The sequence below is a fragment of the Malaclemys terrapin genome, chromosome 1 (genome assembly GCF_027887155.1).
Source record: "Malaclemys terrapin pileata isolate rMalTer1 chromosome 1, rMalTer1.hap1, whole genome shotgun sequence".
Taxonomy (NCBI): Eukaryota; Metazoa; Chordata; order Testudines; family Emydidae; genus Malaclemys; species Malaclemys terrapin.
Window position 1 is genome coordinate 112481429 of NC_071505.1, and position 17882 is coordinate 112499310.

The window sequence follows — 17882 nt, forward strand, 5'->3', positions numbered from 1 at the left end:
GGACCCTCTGTTGATTTTTACAGATTCAGACTAACCCGGCTACCCCTCTGATACTTGTTTTTACAATATAAATGCATGTTTTCACCTTTAGTAAAATTTATTCCACAGGCCTTTAGTAATGAGACAGGTAAACAAGTTTTAATAATCCTTGACCTACCGGCCTTGTGAACAAATTTCTAGCAATTAAAGTAAACAATATCTTTTGTAGCGGTATTAACAGAATGCTCATGGCATTTGGACTCATTTCTTTGTATAGTAGCAGAATCTAGTCCACTAGCATTAAGACACCTAGTCCATCGTTAAAACATAATTTAATCTCAGAAGATATGTTGACACCTAAATACATAGGCATAAAACAGCTCATTCAGTTTCAAGATGCCTTCATGAGATAAGTGGATATAAATTCTTTGTTGCTATAACTTCATTTAATACAAGGGAGCAGAACAGTTAGGCCTGGTCCCCACTAAGCCCCCGGACTAAGGTACGCAAATTCAGCTATGTTAATAACGTAGCTGAATTCGAAGTACCTTAGTCCGAACTTACCGCGGGTCCAGACGCGGCAGGAAGGCACCCCCGTCGATGCCGCGTACTCCTCTCGGCGAGCTGGAGTACCGGCGTCGACGGCGAGCACTTCCAGGATCGATCCAGGATCGATTTATCGCGTCTTAACCAGACGCGATAAATCGATCCCAGAACATCGATTGCCTGCCACCAGACCCTCCGGTAAGTGAAGACGTACCCTTAGACTTTAAGCTGTTTAGGTCAGACTATTTTACTGTGCATTTATACCTAGGGCCCTACCAAATTCACAGCCACGAAAAACGTCACAGTCTGTGAAATCTGGCCTTTTGTGTGCTTTTACCCTATATTATACAGATTTCATGGGGGAGACCCATGTTTCTCAAATTGTGGATACTGACTGGAAAGAGAGTTGCGCGGGAGGGGGCGTCACAAGATTATTTTAGGGGGATTGTGGTATTGCTACACTTACTTCTGCGCTGCTGCCTACAGAGCTGGGTGGCCGAAGAGTGGCGGCTATTGACTGAGGGCCCAGCTCTGCAGGCAGCAGCACAGAAGTAAGGGTGGCAATACCAGACTAGGCCATCCTTACTTCTGTGCTGCTGCTGGCAGCGGCGGTGCTTTCAGAGCTGGGCTCCCGGCCAGCAGCTGCCGCTCTCCAGCTGCCCAGCTACGAAGGCAGTGCCACTGCCACCAGCAGCACAGAAGTAAGGGTAGCAGTACTGCAATCCCTCATCCCCACAACACTCCTTTTTGGGTCAGGACTCCTACAATTACAACACTATGACATTTCAGATTTAAATAGCTGAAATCATGACATTTATTATTTTTTAAATCCTATGACTGAAATTGACCAAAATGGCCCATAACTTTGATAGGGCCCTAGTTATAGGGCATCTAATGGAATGAATCTTCCCCCCACGCTCAGATAGGGCCTTTAGGTGTTGCTACACTACTACTACTGAACCCCCAGAAGCTGTGGCTGAAGACAGAATGAGTAGTATTTTAAGATAATACAGCATCCCATACAATAATGATGCACTTTATACAAAATGTATTAGAAGTGCATCCATCGTTAGGGAACATGGGGCTGCTTAAGCTTAAAGAAATAGCCACTGTTGAACTAGTTTCCTGCATTTCCTGATGAGCTAGCTGTGTTTGTTTTAATCTTTTCACATTGTAACCCTCTCCCAGTCAGGCCACACGCTGATGGAGGAGAACAGCTGTTTTGAACAGTGAGCTGAATCAGAAACAGACACCAAGCAAGAGTAGATAAACAGGGTCTGTGTTTGGGGGTGGGGGGGGGAAGAGAGAAGGTTATGGAAGCTAAACAGGAAACTTCACCTCAAGTATATTCCTTCCCCTTTACTGATTCCTGTTATTTAGTGCAGCTTGTGCTTTCCTACAGGTCTACAGTAGCCTCCACAACTGGCAAGGTGCTACCATTAACTTGTGTTAGTCAAGGGTCCTTGCTACTGAACTCAAACTGATGATTGAAGTTTGAATGTTGCCCTGGGTCCCCTCACAGTATAGTAAGAAGACAAAGTTGATGAGTGTGTGATTAGAATACAGTAACTCCTCACTTAACATTCCTGAAAAATGCAACTTTATGCAAAATGATGTTAAGTGAATCCAATTTCCCCATAAGAATTAATATAAATGGGGGTAGAGGAGAGTTAGGTTCCACAGAATTTTTTTTGCCAGACAAAAGACATTATATACATATACAGTATATGTTTTAAACAAACAGTTTAATAGTGTACACAGCACTGAATGATTGTGAAGCTTGGTTGAGGTGGTGGAGTAAGAGGGTGGAATATTTCCCAGGGAATGCCTTGCTGCTAAATGATGAACTAGCACTCGGCTGAGCCCTCAAAGGTTAACATGTGGTTGTTAACATAGCCTCACACTCTCCAAGGCAGCATGGACTGAGGCAGGAGGGAGGAAACACAGTAGATGCCAGGCAATAGCTGCAAACACTTCACTGCAAAAACTGAACATGATGATGAGCCCATGCTATCCAGTTGGAGTGCACCACTCCCTCCTCCTGACAGTACATGCATGGCTGCTGGGGAGTAGGTGCACGAGTGAGAGAGAGACGTGCATTGCCCCTTTAAGTACGCTGCCACCACTTCAACTTAGTTGCCTTTTTAAGCAGAACGGAAGTAACAGCTTTCAGCAAGCTCCCTCCTTTCTGTCCCTGAGCCTTGTCCCCCTTTGTGGAGAGGGGGCATGGAGCAGGGGGACATCCTGATATCAGCACCCCTCTCCCCCCACAAGCAGGAAGCTTCCAGTAGCAGCTCCAAGGCAGAGCAGGAGCAGCACAGAAATGGGGGAGGGGGAGGGACAGCTGAACTGCTGCTGGGCAACATACCTTACAGGGAAGCTGATGGGGAGTGGGGCTGCCAGCCCCCCCTTGGTTCTAATTGCCACAAGGAGGGGCTGCTCTTCCAAAGAATCCTGCAAGCAGTGGACAAAAGCAGGCAGCTGCCAAATGATGGAGCATTGCACAACTTTAAACGAGCTTGTTCCCTAATAGCAACACAACAAAACAATGTTAACCTGCCCAATATTAAGTGAGGAGTTACTGTACAGGACTAGGAGGTAGGCTGCTTGGCTCTAATAGACTTTGTGTGACCCCCACCAGGTGACTTTCTGCACTGCAATTTCCTTATCTGTAAAAAGCAAAAAAATAGTGACCTGTGCAGGAGCCTGTTTGTATTTTGTAAGATACTTGTGCAGGTGGTGGTCTACAAATGTGACGTTATCATCTAATTGCATTTCATCCCAAGTGAGTAGAAAGCACTGGCCTGAGAGACAAAACAAGCCATTTCAAGCAGAATGGTTATGGTGCAGTAGCACACAACTGCAACATGACCCCTGGAGATTCTAGGTCCTGTACCCTTTATTAGAAAAATAGGAAGTTTTGAAACATGACATCACAGCTGTAATTAAAAAGTTGCTTCAGTTAGTACGTGGTCTACTATTCATATGTAGTTCCCAAAAGCAGCAGATGTAGTGGGACTCATGCTTTGGGAGATCTATAGATCAGTAGCAGGTAGTACTGAGTAGACAGCAGTAAGAACATTAGTTCAAAGAATAGTAAATGGATGCAGGACTCATTACACAACCTAGAAATTTGTGTACAAGATTATTAACCAACATGTATACTGGTGTAATTTCACATTTTATGCAAATTAGTAGAGCCACACATGCTTTGAATTATTTTAATCCCTGTTTTATGAAACCAGAAGCTCCTGCAGTGCTATATCCAATTTGGAGATTTTCAAGTTACCATTTTTGATGTTGAGGCTAAAGGCACCCTCTACTCCTACTCTCCCTCTGGTCTGATACAGAGGGAGGCAAATAATGTTTATCTAACCCTCAAAAGAAGTTTAGGACCCTAAGGGCCCAGGAATGAGGATCTTTATTGGTCCCAACTAAACTAATAAGAATTCTGGGATGCTATGTGGAAACACTATCTTCCTTAAGATCCTGATGAAAGATGTGCGTGAAGAAAGGACAGGCAGCTGTTTGTATGGTCTCATACCTTTTCTTAATGGTATCAGGTTGCCAAGGGTTGTTGTTGGTTCTCCAGCCCTGGAAATTTTTAAAGAGATGCTCATTCACTTACAGTTATTAGACTTCCTGCAATGGATTCCTGTGTTATGCAGGAGATTAATTATAATTACAGTAGTCCTTTCCAGTATTTAACTTTAATCATAGCTAAAGCAATTCAAGAACAAGCTCAGACAGGTTTGTATGCAATATATATGTTTATTTTACAAGAGACAAAAGTTCTCTACTACAGCAGTTTGAGGAGAAGTTACAAGGGAATATGAGTCAGTTACCAAAACAAGTGTAAAGGTAGTCACCAGTACACTAGCCTGTGTGGTATGGTTAGTCATCTGAGTAACAGTATATATTTTCATGCACTAGAAAGGCCATGGTTTATGTCAATGACTTGTTCAGCAATCCGCCTAAGACACCTAGAGCTGAAGGTGTATTTATTACCATTTCTCCCTGCTTTAAGAAGGAAGTCTTGAGTTCTAGCAAGAACTTCTCTAAGTTGGAGAAGTCTACTTCACTAGAGCAAAAACAGCTTTCACCAGAAGTAACCTAGTTCTTAGCCACTACACTTTAAGATTGTGGGGAGTGTTCCAGATGTAGGTTGAGCTCCTGGAGTATAGTATGCAGTTCGTGTATTGTTTTACATTCATATTTCACCCTCACTTTAGAGAGATACTTCTGGTGACATCATTGCTATTTAGAAAGCAAAAAAAAAAAAAAAAAAAAAAAACCCCCCACAAACAACCCACCATTGTTTTTATCTTAGCTCAGCCCCAGGTAGCATGCAGCCCATGCAAGATGTGAGATTGAGTTCTACCCCATGCTATCCAGGGGAGGAAGTGCCTCTCCAGGATTGTGGTGAAGAATGTTTGAACCAGGAGCTGCAAGCAGCTTCATTTCCTACAAGAAAAAACAATTCAATCTAATGTCAGGAGGTGGCTGCACAAAGGTTTAAGCTTTCAGACCTTATTTGTTAATCACTATAAAAGTGTAAGAAAAATTTGGTCCTTTACCAGTGAGCTACAGTAAGTTTGACAGAGCTGATTACAGAAGCTATTTAGTCTTCCCCACCTTCATTCTGATGGTTCCATGGCTTCATCTGGTAATTTACCAGACAGCATGAAGGGTCCCACTAGCCAGGACAGAGGAGTGTTGTGCACTATGTATTCTAGCAGCTCATCCATGTACCCCTGGGCTTTGGTGACCTGTTTGCGGCTCTGGGTCAGGATTCTGCTAGAGAGGTCTTGGAAGGAGTGGACCGTGGAGAATGAAGCCTGGAGCTCTTTTGTGCTGTGGCGAACCTGCTGCACCTTATCCTGGATGTTGGAGGGGAAGCCTTGGATGCTTGACATTAGGGTCAGGCAGGTTGCCTGCAGCTGCTGAATAATGCTCTGAAACATTGTCAGAGCATGAGACTCCAGTTGCTGAAAGGAAACAAGTTGTTAGTGAGGTAGAAGAAGACTCTTGAGATAGGCAGAAATGCCACCGCCCAAAGCTGGATCCTGGCTAATTAGATACCTCAGGTTGTACCAAGTCTGGGTCCTCACCCCCTCCTGTCTGCCTCTTGCTCCAGTCCAGCCACATTTGGTGGAGCTTCTCTTGGCCATCTTGAAGCTTCTGATCCACTCCTTGCTTCATGTATTCGATCTAGAGGAGCAAGGAGAAAAGGAGTCTTACCACAACATGTAGCACCTTTTATACATCACAAGCATTTTAGAGCATCTATGAGATGCTGGAGCTTCCTCCATGCCAGTGATGACTGGACTATATTTCAGTATGTTTGGCATATATGCCAGAGACATACACAGAGTGCTCCATAGCCAAGAGGAAATTATCTCCCCCCCTGCCCCCCCACTCACAACACCTGCTTTCTTCAGAGATCTCCCTTTCAGAGAGGGAGTTGGCCAGGTGTTGCTTAGCTTGTGAAGTTTGATGGAACCAAGATATTATGGCAGTTGGAGTTGGCTGCTTGCCTAGACCAGAGGTGGGCAAACTACGGCTCACAGGCCACATCTGGCCCGTGGGACCCTTCTGCCTGGCCCCTGGCTCCTCCCCTACTGTTCCCCCTCCCCTGCAGCCTCAGGTCACTGTGCAACGAGTGCAATGCTCTGGGCTGCGAGCTCTTGTTGGGCATTGCAGCTGCAGAGCTGTGGCCTGAGCTGGTGCTCTGTGCTGCACAGTGGCATGGCTGGCTCCAGCCAGGTGGCATGGCTGCCTGTCCTGGTGCTCCAGGCAGCATGGTAAGGGGGCAGGGAAATTTGGGGTGTGGGGGGGTCAGGAGTGGGGATAGGTGTCAGGGTGGTCAGAGGATGGGGCACGGGGGGGGGCGTTGGATGGGGCAGAGGTTCCCGGGGCCGTGAGGGAGAAGAGGTGGTTGGATAGGGCAGGGGTCCTCGGAGCACAGTCAGGAATGAGAGGAGGGGTTGGATGGGGCAGTGGTCAGGGAGGAGTGATGGGGCAAGGGTCCTGGGGGGCATCAGAGGGGCCAGGCCACCCCTGGCTGTTTGGGGAGGCACAGCCTCCCCTAACCGGCCCTCCATACAATTTCAGAAACCTCAGGCCAAGAAGTTCGCCCGCCCTGGCCTAGACCCAAGTTAGAGACTAGCTTAGGAAGCAGCTAGTTCCAGTGGAACATAGGTAGTCAGGGAGAACAGGAGAGCCTAGACACCTTGTAGAGAAGACACTTTGGTCTCCGTCTGCTCAGCACAAATCAGCTCCAGAATAGAATGCTGCAGAGAAAGTGCCTACCAGATCAATGGTTTGATGAAGCTGGGAGAGAGTCTCTTGGATACTCTGCCTGGTATTTTTAATCTTGGCTAGAGAATGCTGGTAGGCACGGTGGCGGAGTTTGCTTGACAGGGAGCCTAAGCGCACAAAGTAACTTTGAGGCTGGAGAGGAGCCACTCCATCCGCCTTTATAGATGTTGCAAGTTCAGCTGAAGGAAATAAATGGGGTTTGACACAAAACAAATCACACACTTCATGCCTTCCTCCCTTTTGCCATACTGCTAGACTACAGCTACTTTCCATATCTTGTTGGATTCATTATGTCAGGAAGTTGCTAGATGTGTCACAAGCAATAGTAATCACAGCTATTCCTATTTGGAAATTGCCTTTTCAGGCACATTTGATAGCTGCACTAGGAAGAGTTGAAGGGGAATGAGTTAGTGTCCAAATCCCTTCATCACTCCCCCCCCAAAGAGCCCAATACATCTCATTGTCTGGATAGATAAGCCTCAGGATACAAGTTACATTCTAACCATCTCCACCTACTTTACAGTAGCCTGTGAACTGGTCAGCACTGTTCAGCTACCTTTGATGGTACAGGAAAAGCAGATGTCTAAATGAAGGACCAGATGTGTGAATGCAAGACAGGCTGAGCATAATATTTGGCTCCAGCTTTGCAGGTCATAAGGTGAAAAGGGCCTTCTTGAAAATAAAAGAACTAAGACCTCTAATGAAGGCAACCAGCATCTCATGATTCAGATGTGTTCTGACCTAGTTCCTCATCTGTTATGGGGAGATATTGATCTAACAGCTCCTCCGATTTCTCCAGCACTGCTTCCACACCACTTGCAGCCATCTGGCCCATTCTTGAACCCATGACTGTGTTCACACTGTGGGTCATAACTGACTTGGTGGACTCCATACTCTCTTGCACAGCTTCTCTGGTCACATCTACTAAGCTGGAGAATCTGCTGGCAGCTTCCAGTTTGGATGGCACCAGCTCCTTGGGGTCTGAAGCAACCTACAGAGGTGACAGCAGAAGATATTTGATAATTTTTCTTCATTTATTGTTTATAAAATTCTCTGCTTGAAATCCAGAGGTCTGTCCCTCCTCCCCCCACCATACCCTTTCCTCAAATTCTACATAGCCTTCTCTAGGGAAGAATCATTATACCACGATCTAGTTGAGCACTATTTACTAGACTTTAGCTACCCTCCTACTTTTGCCTCATTCTAGATAGGCAACAAATCTCTGTTCCTGGGTAGCTCCTTTACATGATTCAGCCACTTTCCTGAACCAGAGTCTGTTCATGAGGCTGCCTCCAGAGCTCTGGACTGGTCCAGTTCTTACCCTACATGGTTTATGTGGCTACAACCTTCTCTAGAGAAAAGCAGAATAAGTTTACCTTATCTGCTGTAATTTGAAGGCTTGGCAGCTTCTCTTCCAGTGTGTCCAGTCCCTTAATAGCATATTCATTTGCTGTTGCAACTATAGAGAAAGGCAAGTTTAGTCCCCTACAACTCAAACGCAGTTTGATCAACTAAAGTGCAGGGTCACTGCTATGACGACAAATTCAGCCAGATCTTCTCCAAGGGTAGTAAGCTACTGGAGAAAATGTATGTAGGATTATGATGGAGACGCCATCCCTGGGAATTTAAGTCAAGATTGGATGTTTTTCCTAAGACATATGCTTTAGTTCAGCCTTAGCTATTGGCCTTTATTTCAGGGAAGTCCTGCATTATTTTTGGGGCTTTTGTTATGCAGCTGGTCAGACTAGATGGCCACAGCAGTCCTTTCTAGCAACCAAACCCATTCCTGCATGAATCTTGATATTTAGAGGGACCTGACTTTTAGGTGTTCAGCACTTCTGAAAAATGAGCCCCTTAAAAATCTAAGCATGAGCACCCAGGAGTCATCCCAGATTCCTTATTTCTAAAAGGCCATTAGAATTTAACAGGTTTCGCACTCAAGAGGATTACTTTATGTGGGCAATCTATGGATTGGGTTAGTCAAGTTGTCTGTGCATCACTAGAGACTGAAGACAGTCTTGCAGTCACTGAAGTTATTTGGCAATGACTTCTCTGCCTGTGAGAAACTGACCAAGTCTCAAAATAGGCAGGAACCTTAAAACGAAAAAAGGTAGATGCTCAGCAGGGTAGGATCTCTGGACTGTAGTTATATCAAGGAGTAAGGAGAAGACCCCCCAAGCATAAGTGCAAGATATAGGCCTTCAAAAAGAAACATGAGACATGGGACTGTGAGCCATTGCACTCTATGTCTGCACTTGTGATGGAGACACTTATGTTCATTCATAAAACAACCTGCAAGCCCAGCTTACTCACTCTGTGGTTCAAATGAAGTCAGAATTGGCTGTGCCCTGCTGGCTGCAGCCTCACTAATGGTCTTCACGCCTTTCTCTGCCACATCACACAAGGACTTTAGATAGGGGTGGCTCTCCTTGGTGGAGGTGTAGGCAGTTGCAGCCATGTCATAGGCAGAGCTGACCAAGGGCAGACTGGCCACCCGCCTCAAGAGATTCTGCAAGCAAGAAGGGGGGGGGGGAAGAAAGAGAGAGAGAGAGATTTGTGAAAGAGCCACTGAGAGCATCATACTGGAAAGCCTACAGAGGCAGGAAAGTCAGTTAGCACCTTGCAGGTATTTCATAGTCATGAACCTTTCCTCCCACACTAATTCAAAGGCTCTCAAGTTCTCAGCAGTCTTAAGGGTTACAGAGTCAAATGGTAGTCTAATTACTATGGGATACTGTATTAACTAGTTGAAAGATCCAAGTGTGAGTCTTCCTCTTTGAGGGGAGACCTATTATTGCAACTTAAGAGCTATTAGTTATCTGGAAGGTTTATTCAGATTTATAGATCAGTTCCTAGAGTAGCTTTCAGCTAGGTCAAGCTTGCATGTTTTAAGAAAGTTTCATTAGTGCTGAAGAAAGCCAATCACACTGTCTCCTTCATAGGATGGGAAACAATCACCATGAATATTCAGCTCTGGAGTCACTCAACTCCAGACTATGATGGATTGCTAGAACACAAGAAAGACCATTGGTTTGATCCAGTATGGCTAAATCTACCCTAGTATATAGTCTTCCAATCATGGCCAATGCCAGATTGCTTCAGGAGGGAATCAAGTGATCCATCCCCTGGTGTTCACTCCCGGTTTCTGGCAGTCAGGCTAGAGAAACACCCAGAGCATGAGGTTGTATCCCCTGGCCATGTTGGCTAATAGCCAGGAATGGACCTCTCCCCATGAACTTATACTTATGGCCTTCACAACATCCCATAGCAATGAGTTCCACAGGTTAGTGTGTTGTGTGAAGTAGTTTTTTCTTTTAAGCCTGCTGCCTATCAGTTTCACTGGGGGACCCCTGGTTCTTGGGTCATGTTTACTCCTTCACAACACTTCCCTATTCACCTTCTCTACACCATTTGTGATTTTATAGACCCCCCCCTTAGTAATCTCTTCTCTAAAATGAGCCACCCCAGTCTTTTTAATCTCACCTCATATGGAAGCTGTTCCATATCCCTAATCATTTTGGTGCCCTTCTCTGTACCTTTTTCAATTCTAATACATCCTCTTTTGATATGGGGCAAGCAGAACTGTGTGTGGTAGTCAAGGTGTGGGTATATTATAGATTTATATAGGGGCATGATGATATTTTTCTGTTTTATTATCTACCCATTTCCTAATGATTCCCAACATACCTAGCTTTTTTAACTGCTACTGCACATTGTGGATAGTTCTCTGAAAGCATCTGCTCAATGACTTCAAGAAGTTTCTTTTGTGAAAACAGCTAATTTAGATATCACTTGGTGTGTGGGATTATGTTTTTTTCAATGTACATTGGCAGATGAGATTCAGCTTTGATAAATGCAAGCTATTTTGTTGCCTAGTCACCTACTTTTCTGAAATCCCTTAGTTCTTTTCAGTCAGCTTTGGACTTCACTATTTGCAAATTAATCTAGTTGAATGGGACTCTCTTCATTTCCTACCTGTACTTTGCCAGCTTCCATCCTCTCCTCCTTACTAAGAGATAGAGAAGCCCCATTAATAGATCCTCTCCTAAGGGATGTCTCTGTCCAAATCATGTACTCCTCTGCACCTGATGGCTTTCCCAACCGCTACACTTACTTTAAAAACACCGCTACAACTTTTTTTTTTACATTTAGTAGAATATCTTTTAGACAGTGATAGGGGAGAGTCAGTATATCACCCTCTTAATACCATGTACATACCTGTTGCTCCTGGTTCTCTAAGGAAGAATCATTTATTTGCTTCTCAGAAGACATAGCGGAGTCAGATACAGCTGAAAGGCAAGAGAGGTGGAGCAGTTACAGGTCAAGAGCACAAACTCATTTGACTAACGTTGCAGCTTAACAACATTCACATCAATCATAGCTTAAGAACTATGAAATATCTAGTTTTAACCTCTTAGATATAATTTACAGACTATTTCTCACATATGATGTAGGATTAAGAGAATCTCTGAGCAGTCACATTTGAGAGGAGTTCTATCTCACCAGCCTAAAGTCTTGTTCTTACATATCAGGCAGGAAAGAAAAAAAGCCAAAGCTATCAGTTATAGATCACAGTAAAGAAGCCCCCAACTTAATGCCTCCTCCCTCTCCCCTATCAGGAAGGAAGTAGAGAAGGAAAAAACAAAACAAACAAAAAAACCACAAACCAGAAATACAAACTGCATCACTCATAAATTTTAAAAAGTAGCATTTTACACAAATTACTATATACTTGAAACTAATAAATGCATAAAGAAAACAATCAAAGTGTTTTATTTACCATCATCTCATCTACAATAATTATTTACCTGGCCTTATCAGCTGTACTTGATATTCTAGTAAGTACTCACATCAACCTACTCACCTTTTATGTACCTGTGGTGATGTCTTTGGGGAGGAAGGTGGTCAGGAGCTGAAGACTGACAGTTCAGCAAACCTGTGAGAAAGAAGTACTCTCTGCTGTGACCAATGAGGATAGAATGTATGTGGGACAACATACAGGGGTTCTTGGGAAAGTGAATAATTGTACACATATGATTGCAATTGACCCCTTTGGTTAATTTCTTAGTAGTTCAAGATGAACTCTCCTGTGAGCAGTTTGGTCCAGATCTACAGAGGTCTTAAGGCACTTAATACTCATTGCTTTCAATCAAAGTTAGGAGTCTAAATAACTTTAAGGAGCTAGGCCTCACTACTCTGTGCAAGTGTTTCTTATTGATGTAGAGCAGGCAGTGAGAGAGCTAATCTGCATGGATTCACTTTGGGTAATTTAAAAGCTACAAGTGTATTATTGTGAATTTTTTAAACTTATTTGCTATAGGGTAATATTATAAGTAGTATAAATGAGAATCAGAAACCTGGGTCCTGAGTAACTTTCCCTTCCCATCATCTTACTGCCTAATGAGCAGCAGGGTTGGGAGAATCTTTGCCCATAACTCATCCTAAAATATAGCTTGCTACCAGAAACCATCTCATGGTATAACTAAGTGGTCCCCAACCTTTTTGTGGCCAGTAGCACATTCATGTTTTCAGAAGAGCGTGGCGGGCGCCAACAATTTTTTAAGGCTTGTTTTGTATTTGTACATTAAATAATACGAAAAACATAATATTTAATATTACATAATATAAGAATCCAGAGAGAAGAGAGAAGCTGGAGAGAAGCCGTGAGGACAGAGAACACTGGCACCTGCAGCCCTGGAGTTCTCCGTCCCCAGCAGGCGCAGGGCCCTGGCTTCTCTCTGGCTTAAGCCACGGCCCACGCCTGCCAGGGACCAAGAACACCGGCGCCTGCAGCCTGCAGCCCCGAAGTTCTCTGTCCCCTGCAGGCGCAGGGACGCAGCTTCTCTCCCCTGCTGGGCACTAGGTGGGAGCACATAAATGTCCCGGTGGGCGCCATGGTGCTCACGGACACCTCGGCGCTCGCGGGCACCGCCTTGGGGACCACTGGTATAACTTGTTATTTTTTATTAGTTATTTGCATAATTGGGTAGAACAGCAAAGGGCAAGAGAGACATGGACAGAACAAAAGAGCTAGAGGTTCTTTAGTTTGTTCTTCATCCATGTAGCAACTTCTCTTCTCTTCATTCTCCACCCTTTATTATTATTTGTATTATTATAGTGCCTGGGAACCCCTGTCATGGACCAACACCCCACTGCGCTACGTGCTGTACAAGCAGAAAACAAAAAACAGTCCCTGCCCCAAGGGGCTAACAGTCTAAGTAAAAGACAAGAGACAACTGATGGAGATGGACAGATGCGGGAGTACAAGGAAACAATACACCTCTACCCCGATATAACGCAACCCGATATAAGGCGGGTTCGCATACAACATGGTAAAGCTCTGACACGCTGCTCTGAGCAGCTTGTTAAGGGTGCTGGGCCAGTCCGGGGCTGAGGGGTTGGATAAGGAGCAGAGGGTCTCGGGGGCGGTCAGGGGCTCCCCCCCCAGGGTCTGGGAGGCAGGAGCTGGGGGAGGGCACTTTTGGGGACCCTGCAGTCCCAGAGTGGCCCAGAGGATTAGTGGGAGGCCGGGAGCAGCCCACTCTGCTTCCCTCACACCAGCTCCAGCCGTGTCGCTTGGGGGAGGGGGCTTGGAGGAAGGGATTCCCCCTTCACTCACCAGCAGCGACGGAAGCAGAGCAGCCCGGCCCCAGTCCGCTCCACTCTGCCAGCTCCCAGCCGCAGTGCTCCGCTTCCCACTGCAGGTGAGTATGGGGGGGGGCATCCTTTCCCCAACCTCCCCGCACTCACTGGCAGCAGGAAGTGGAGTGCCGCGGCTGGGAGCTGGCGGAGTGGAGCGGGCTGCGGCCGCATCGCTCCGCTTCCCACCGCAGGTGAGTGAGGAGGGCGTCCTTTCCTCAACCTCCCTGCACTCATCAGCCGTGGGAAGCGGAGCAGCCCGGCCCCAGCCCGCTCCACTTCGCCAGCTCCCAGCCGTGGCGGTCCGCTTCCTGCCACAGGTGAGTGCAGGACCTTGCACCAGCCGCCCCCCTTGTGCCGTGGCAAGGAGAGTGGAGCAGGCTGGGGCCGCGTTGCTCTGCTTCCCGCCACAGGTGAGTGCGGGGGGCGGGGGGCATTCTTTCCCCAACCTCCCTGCACTCACCGACGGCGGGAAGCGGAGCTGGTGGCTGGGAGCTGGCGGAGTGGAGCGGGCTGGGGCTGGGCTGCTCCACTTCCCGCCGCTGCCGTGAGTGCCTGTCAGGGGATGGAGGTGTGGATAGGGGTGGAGCAGTCAGGGGACGGGTGGGTTGGGTAGGGGGTGGAGTCCTGGGGGTGATTAGGGACAGGGGTCTCTGGAGGAGGCAGTCAGGGAACAAGGAACAGGGGAGCCAAAGCAAGTTTGATATAACGCGGTCTCACCTATAACACGGTGAGATTTTTTGTCTCCCAAGGACCGCATTATATCGGGGTAGAGGTGTATTATATTTGTCAGCATGATAAGCTGTGGTCTCAGCACAGCTAAACACTGTTAAGTTTTTTGTAGGCCTGCACCTTTAGAAATTCAGCTAGCCCAGGGCAAATCTCCCAGCTACAGGAAAAGGTCCCTGATGTGCACTGAGCTGTCCGTTGTCTCCAAAGGAATGGGGACACTTTCCTGCAAATGGTGCTCCCTGTATGATGATATCCTTATAGACAGCCCCTTGGTCATTGTGTATCAGTACCCAGATTTCTTTGCCTAAGCCTGTTTCCTTGTGACAGATCCTTTTCCTGAGCTCACATGCTTCTAAAGAGTCCTAGTCCTGCATTCCTCTCATGAGGGCAACTCACCCAAATGCAATCTCCCAGGCAGCTCATTATGGATTGGGACTTTTTATGTACAGACTTTATGATCTTGTCTCAGTTAAAAGTTCAGCAGATGATCTCTAAGGAATCCAGTAGATATGTTGGGAGTGAAGTGATATCAGGGAGATGTTATACTGACACAAAGTTTGGCAAAATTGTGCTCAGCTGGTTCTGTGTGTTACCAGGCAGCAGAATGCCCCTTTATGAAAGGCTTCATTTGAGCTCCAACCTAAGACTTCCCCCACCTCCACACTGGTGGAAATGGAACTGTAACTGTGGGTCACCATGACCCAGTACCCCTGAGGGGTCAGAGGGCTCACTCTACACCAGCACAGACCCCCTCACCTCCCATTTACCCTTGTAGCATATCCCTGGCATCTAGCCCCTCCTGAACCCTTTTTTATTACTTTGTCATGACTGTGTTGATGGAGTCCATCTCTGTGCTCTTCCTTTCCTGAGACTGGAGCCTTCTTCACCTCTCAGTCATAGGGAAAGGTAGAGAGATCCTGGAAGCCAAATTTAGACTGCTGGGTAAAGTCCAGGACCTCTATGGTAGCATTCTCTGAAATGCTTCCAGTTCCACATGCAGGGCCAGACAGACAGGCAGAACTGCAGGATCTCACTGCATGGTTGAGATTGTGTAGGGAGGAAGGTGTTAGGTTTATTAGGGGCTAGGGAAGCTTTTGGGAAAGGAAAAGCCTGTACAGGAAGGACCAGAATTGCTGGCATATAAAATTAAAAAGGTTATAGAGGTGTTTTTAAACTCTGGCTACAGGAAAACCAACAGGGTGAGAGGAACACACTGTTTGGACAAATACATCCCTAGGGGAGGCTCTATTAATGGGGATTTTTGATATCCTAGTAAAGAGGAGAGGATAGAAGTTGATAAAGTACATGTAGAAGTTGAATAGAAACAATCGAAAGTCCCCTTCAATTGAATATATGCCTATCTCATAGAACTGGAAGGGACCCTGAAAGGTCATTGAGTCCAGCCCCCTGCCTTCATTAGCAGGACCAAGTACTGATTTTGCCCCAGATCCCTAAATAGCCCCCCCCAAAGGATTGAGCTCACAACCCTAGGTTTAGTAGGCCAATGCCCAAACCACTGAGCTATCCCTCTCTCAATTACATTGCATGAAGGCAGACAACTAAATATGGACACATTTAATAAATGCTTGTGTACAAATGCTAGACATCTAAGTATTAAGATGCGGGAACTTCAGTGCCTGGCCTTAAGCGAGGCTATTGATAAAACAAGCATCACACAAACTTTGTGGAACGATGAGAATCAATGGGGGACGGTAGCATCAGCATAAGGTATATAGCAGTGGTTCTCAACCCATTTACTATTGTTGGCCACATCCAATACTACCTGTATGGCCCTGAGGATGTCACACGGGCCGCGGCTGCATGCTGATTTGGCCGCAGGTTGAGAACCACTGCTATATAGGAATGCCAAAGTAGGTTGTGCTGGTTAGGGAGTGGCACTACATGTGAAAGAAAGCAGAGTCAACTATACGAAAAAGCTTAAATGAATCAAAAATACCATAGAAGTTCTGTGGCTAGAAATTCCCTGCTTTATTAAGACGAGCACAGCAATAGGAACAGACTACTGACCACGAGGGTGATTGAAGTACTCAAGGAGATTAGAGGCTACAAAAATAGAAAACTCAGTAATGGGGGATTTCAACTATCCCCATATTGATGGCGTAATGTGTCACCTCAGGACAGGATGTAGAGAAAATTTCTAGACAGCATGAATGACTGCTTCTTGGAGCAGCTAGTCCTAGAACCCACAAGGGGAGAGCTAATTCTTGATTTAATCTTAAATGGAGCACAGGATCTGGTCAAAGTAGTGACTAGAGCTGACAGCTCAGCCATAGTGACCATAATATAATTAAGCCCCCACAATAGCACCTAGTTCCAATTTTTGAAGCTACACAAAAATGAAGAAACTAGTTAAATGGAAACTAAAAGGAATGGTCAAAAGAGTGATGTGCCTGCAAACTACATGGAAACTGTAAAAACCACCATAACAGAGGCTCAAAATTAAACAAAAAACAGTAATAGGACCAAAAAAAAAAAAAAAAAAAAAAAAAAATTCCACCATGGCTAAACACAGTAAAAGGCGATTAAGAAGCAAAATGGCATCCTTATAATTTTTTAAAGTCAAATCCTACTGAGGAAAATAGAAAGGAACAAACTGACAAGTCAAGTATAATTAGGCAGGCCAAAGGAGAATCTGAAAAACAGCTAGCAAAAGACAAAAACTAAACAGCAAAAAGAATTTTAAGTACAGCAGAAGCAAGATGCGTGCCAAAAAGTCAGTGGGGCCACTGGACAATCGAGGAAGACAAGGCCGATGTGAAGAATTTCAATGAATTCTTTGCATTAGTCTTCACTGCACATGAATGTGATGAAAATTTCTATACACGAGCAATTCTTCTTAGGTGACAAATCTGAGGAACTGTTCCAGGTTGTGATGTCACTTGAGGGGCTTTTAGAACAAATTGATAAAATGAAACAGTAATAAGTCACCAGGACCAGATGGTATTCACTCAAGGGTTCAGAAGGAACTCAAATATGAAATTGCAGTCATGGGATAAGAGGGAAAGTCCTCTCATGGATCAGTAACTGGCTAAGAATTAGAAAACAAAAGGGTAGAACTAAATGGTCAGTTTTCACAATGGAGAGCAGGAAATAGCAGGGTCCCCCAAGAATCTGTACTGGGATCAGTGCTGTTCAACATATTCACAAATGATCTGGAGAAAGGGTTAAAACAGTGAGGTGGCAAAATTGTGGAAGATAAAAAAAATTACTCAAGATAGAGAAAAAGCTGACTGTGAAGTGTTACAAAGATCGCACAAAAGTGGGTGACTGGGCAACAAAATGGTAAATGAAATTCAAAGTTGATAAATGCAAATAAATGCACATTGAAAACTATACATACAAAATGGCGTCTAAATTAGCTGTTGCTACTCAAGACAGATTTTGGAGTCATCGTGGATGGTTGTCTGAAAATATCTGCTCAATGTGCAGTGGCAGTAAAAACAGGCTAACAGGTAAGGAATTATTAGGAAAGGGATAGATAAGATTTATTGGAAAAGATACAGAGAAGGGCAATAAAAACTATTAGGGGTATGGAACAGATTCCGTATGAGGAGAGATTAAGAAGACTGGGACTGTTCAACTTAGAAAAGAGACGACTAAGGAGAGAGATGACAGAGGTCTATAAAATCATGAATGGTGTGTGG

At 45.3% G+C, this 17882-nt stretch overlaps 1 protein-coding gene across 3 annotated transcripts; it reads right to left on the reverse strand.

The window, feature by feature from the left end:
• Positions 1–4282: 4282 nt before the first annotated feature.
• On the reverse strand, positions 4283–13474 carry LOC128841127 (perilipin-3-like). Of its 3 annotated transcripts, none has more exons than XR_008445778.1 (9): positions 11711–13474; positions 11065–11135; positions 9160–9355; positions 8223–8305; positions 7588–7837; positions 6838–7025; positions 5608–5736; positions 5103–5513; positions 4283–4989 (listed from the first exon to the last, which is right to left on the reverse strand). XR_008445778.1 is itself a non-coding variant. In XM_054035879.1 (9 exons), the coding sequence occupies exons 1-8, from the start codon at positions 11877–11879 to the stop codon at positions 5163–5165; spliced, it is 1437 nt and encodes a 478-aa protein (XP_053891854.1). In that variant the 5' UTR covers positions 11880–13474; the 3' UTR covers positions 4283–4989; positions 5161–5162. The 3 variants fall into 3 exon arrangements, 2 of the variants coding, with proteins under 2 accessions (XP_053891854.1, XP_053891842.1); XM_054035879.1 differs by having other exon boundaries at positions 5161–5513; XM_054035867.1 differs by having other exon boundaries at positions 4283–5513.
• Positions 13475–17882: the final 4408 nt, after the last annotated feature.

Bases quoted from the DNA above. Each gene is read 5' to 3' on its own strand.
- LOC128841127 (XM_054035879.1), bottom strand. From the start codon at position 11,879: ATGTGTACAATTATTCACTTTCCCAAGAACCCCTGTATGTTGTCCCAC. The intron at 9,356-11,064 runs GTATGTACATGG...TCTTGCTTGCAG, and splicing joins TAGAGAACCAGGAGCAACAG to AATCTCTTGAGGCGGGTGGC. The intron at 7,838-8,222 runs GTAAACTTATTC...TCACCTCTGTAG, and splicing joins TTCAAATTACAGCAGATAAG to GTTGCTTCAGACCCCAAGGA.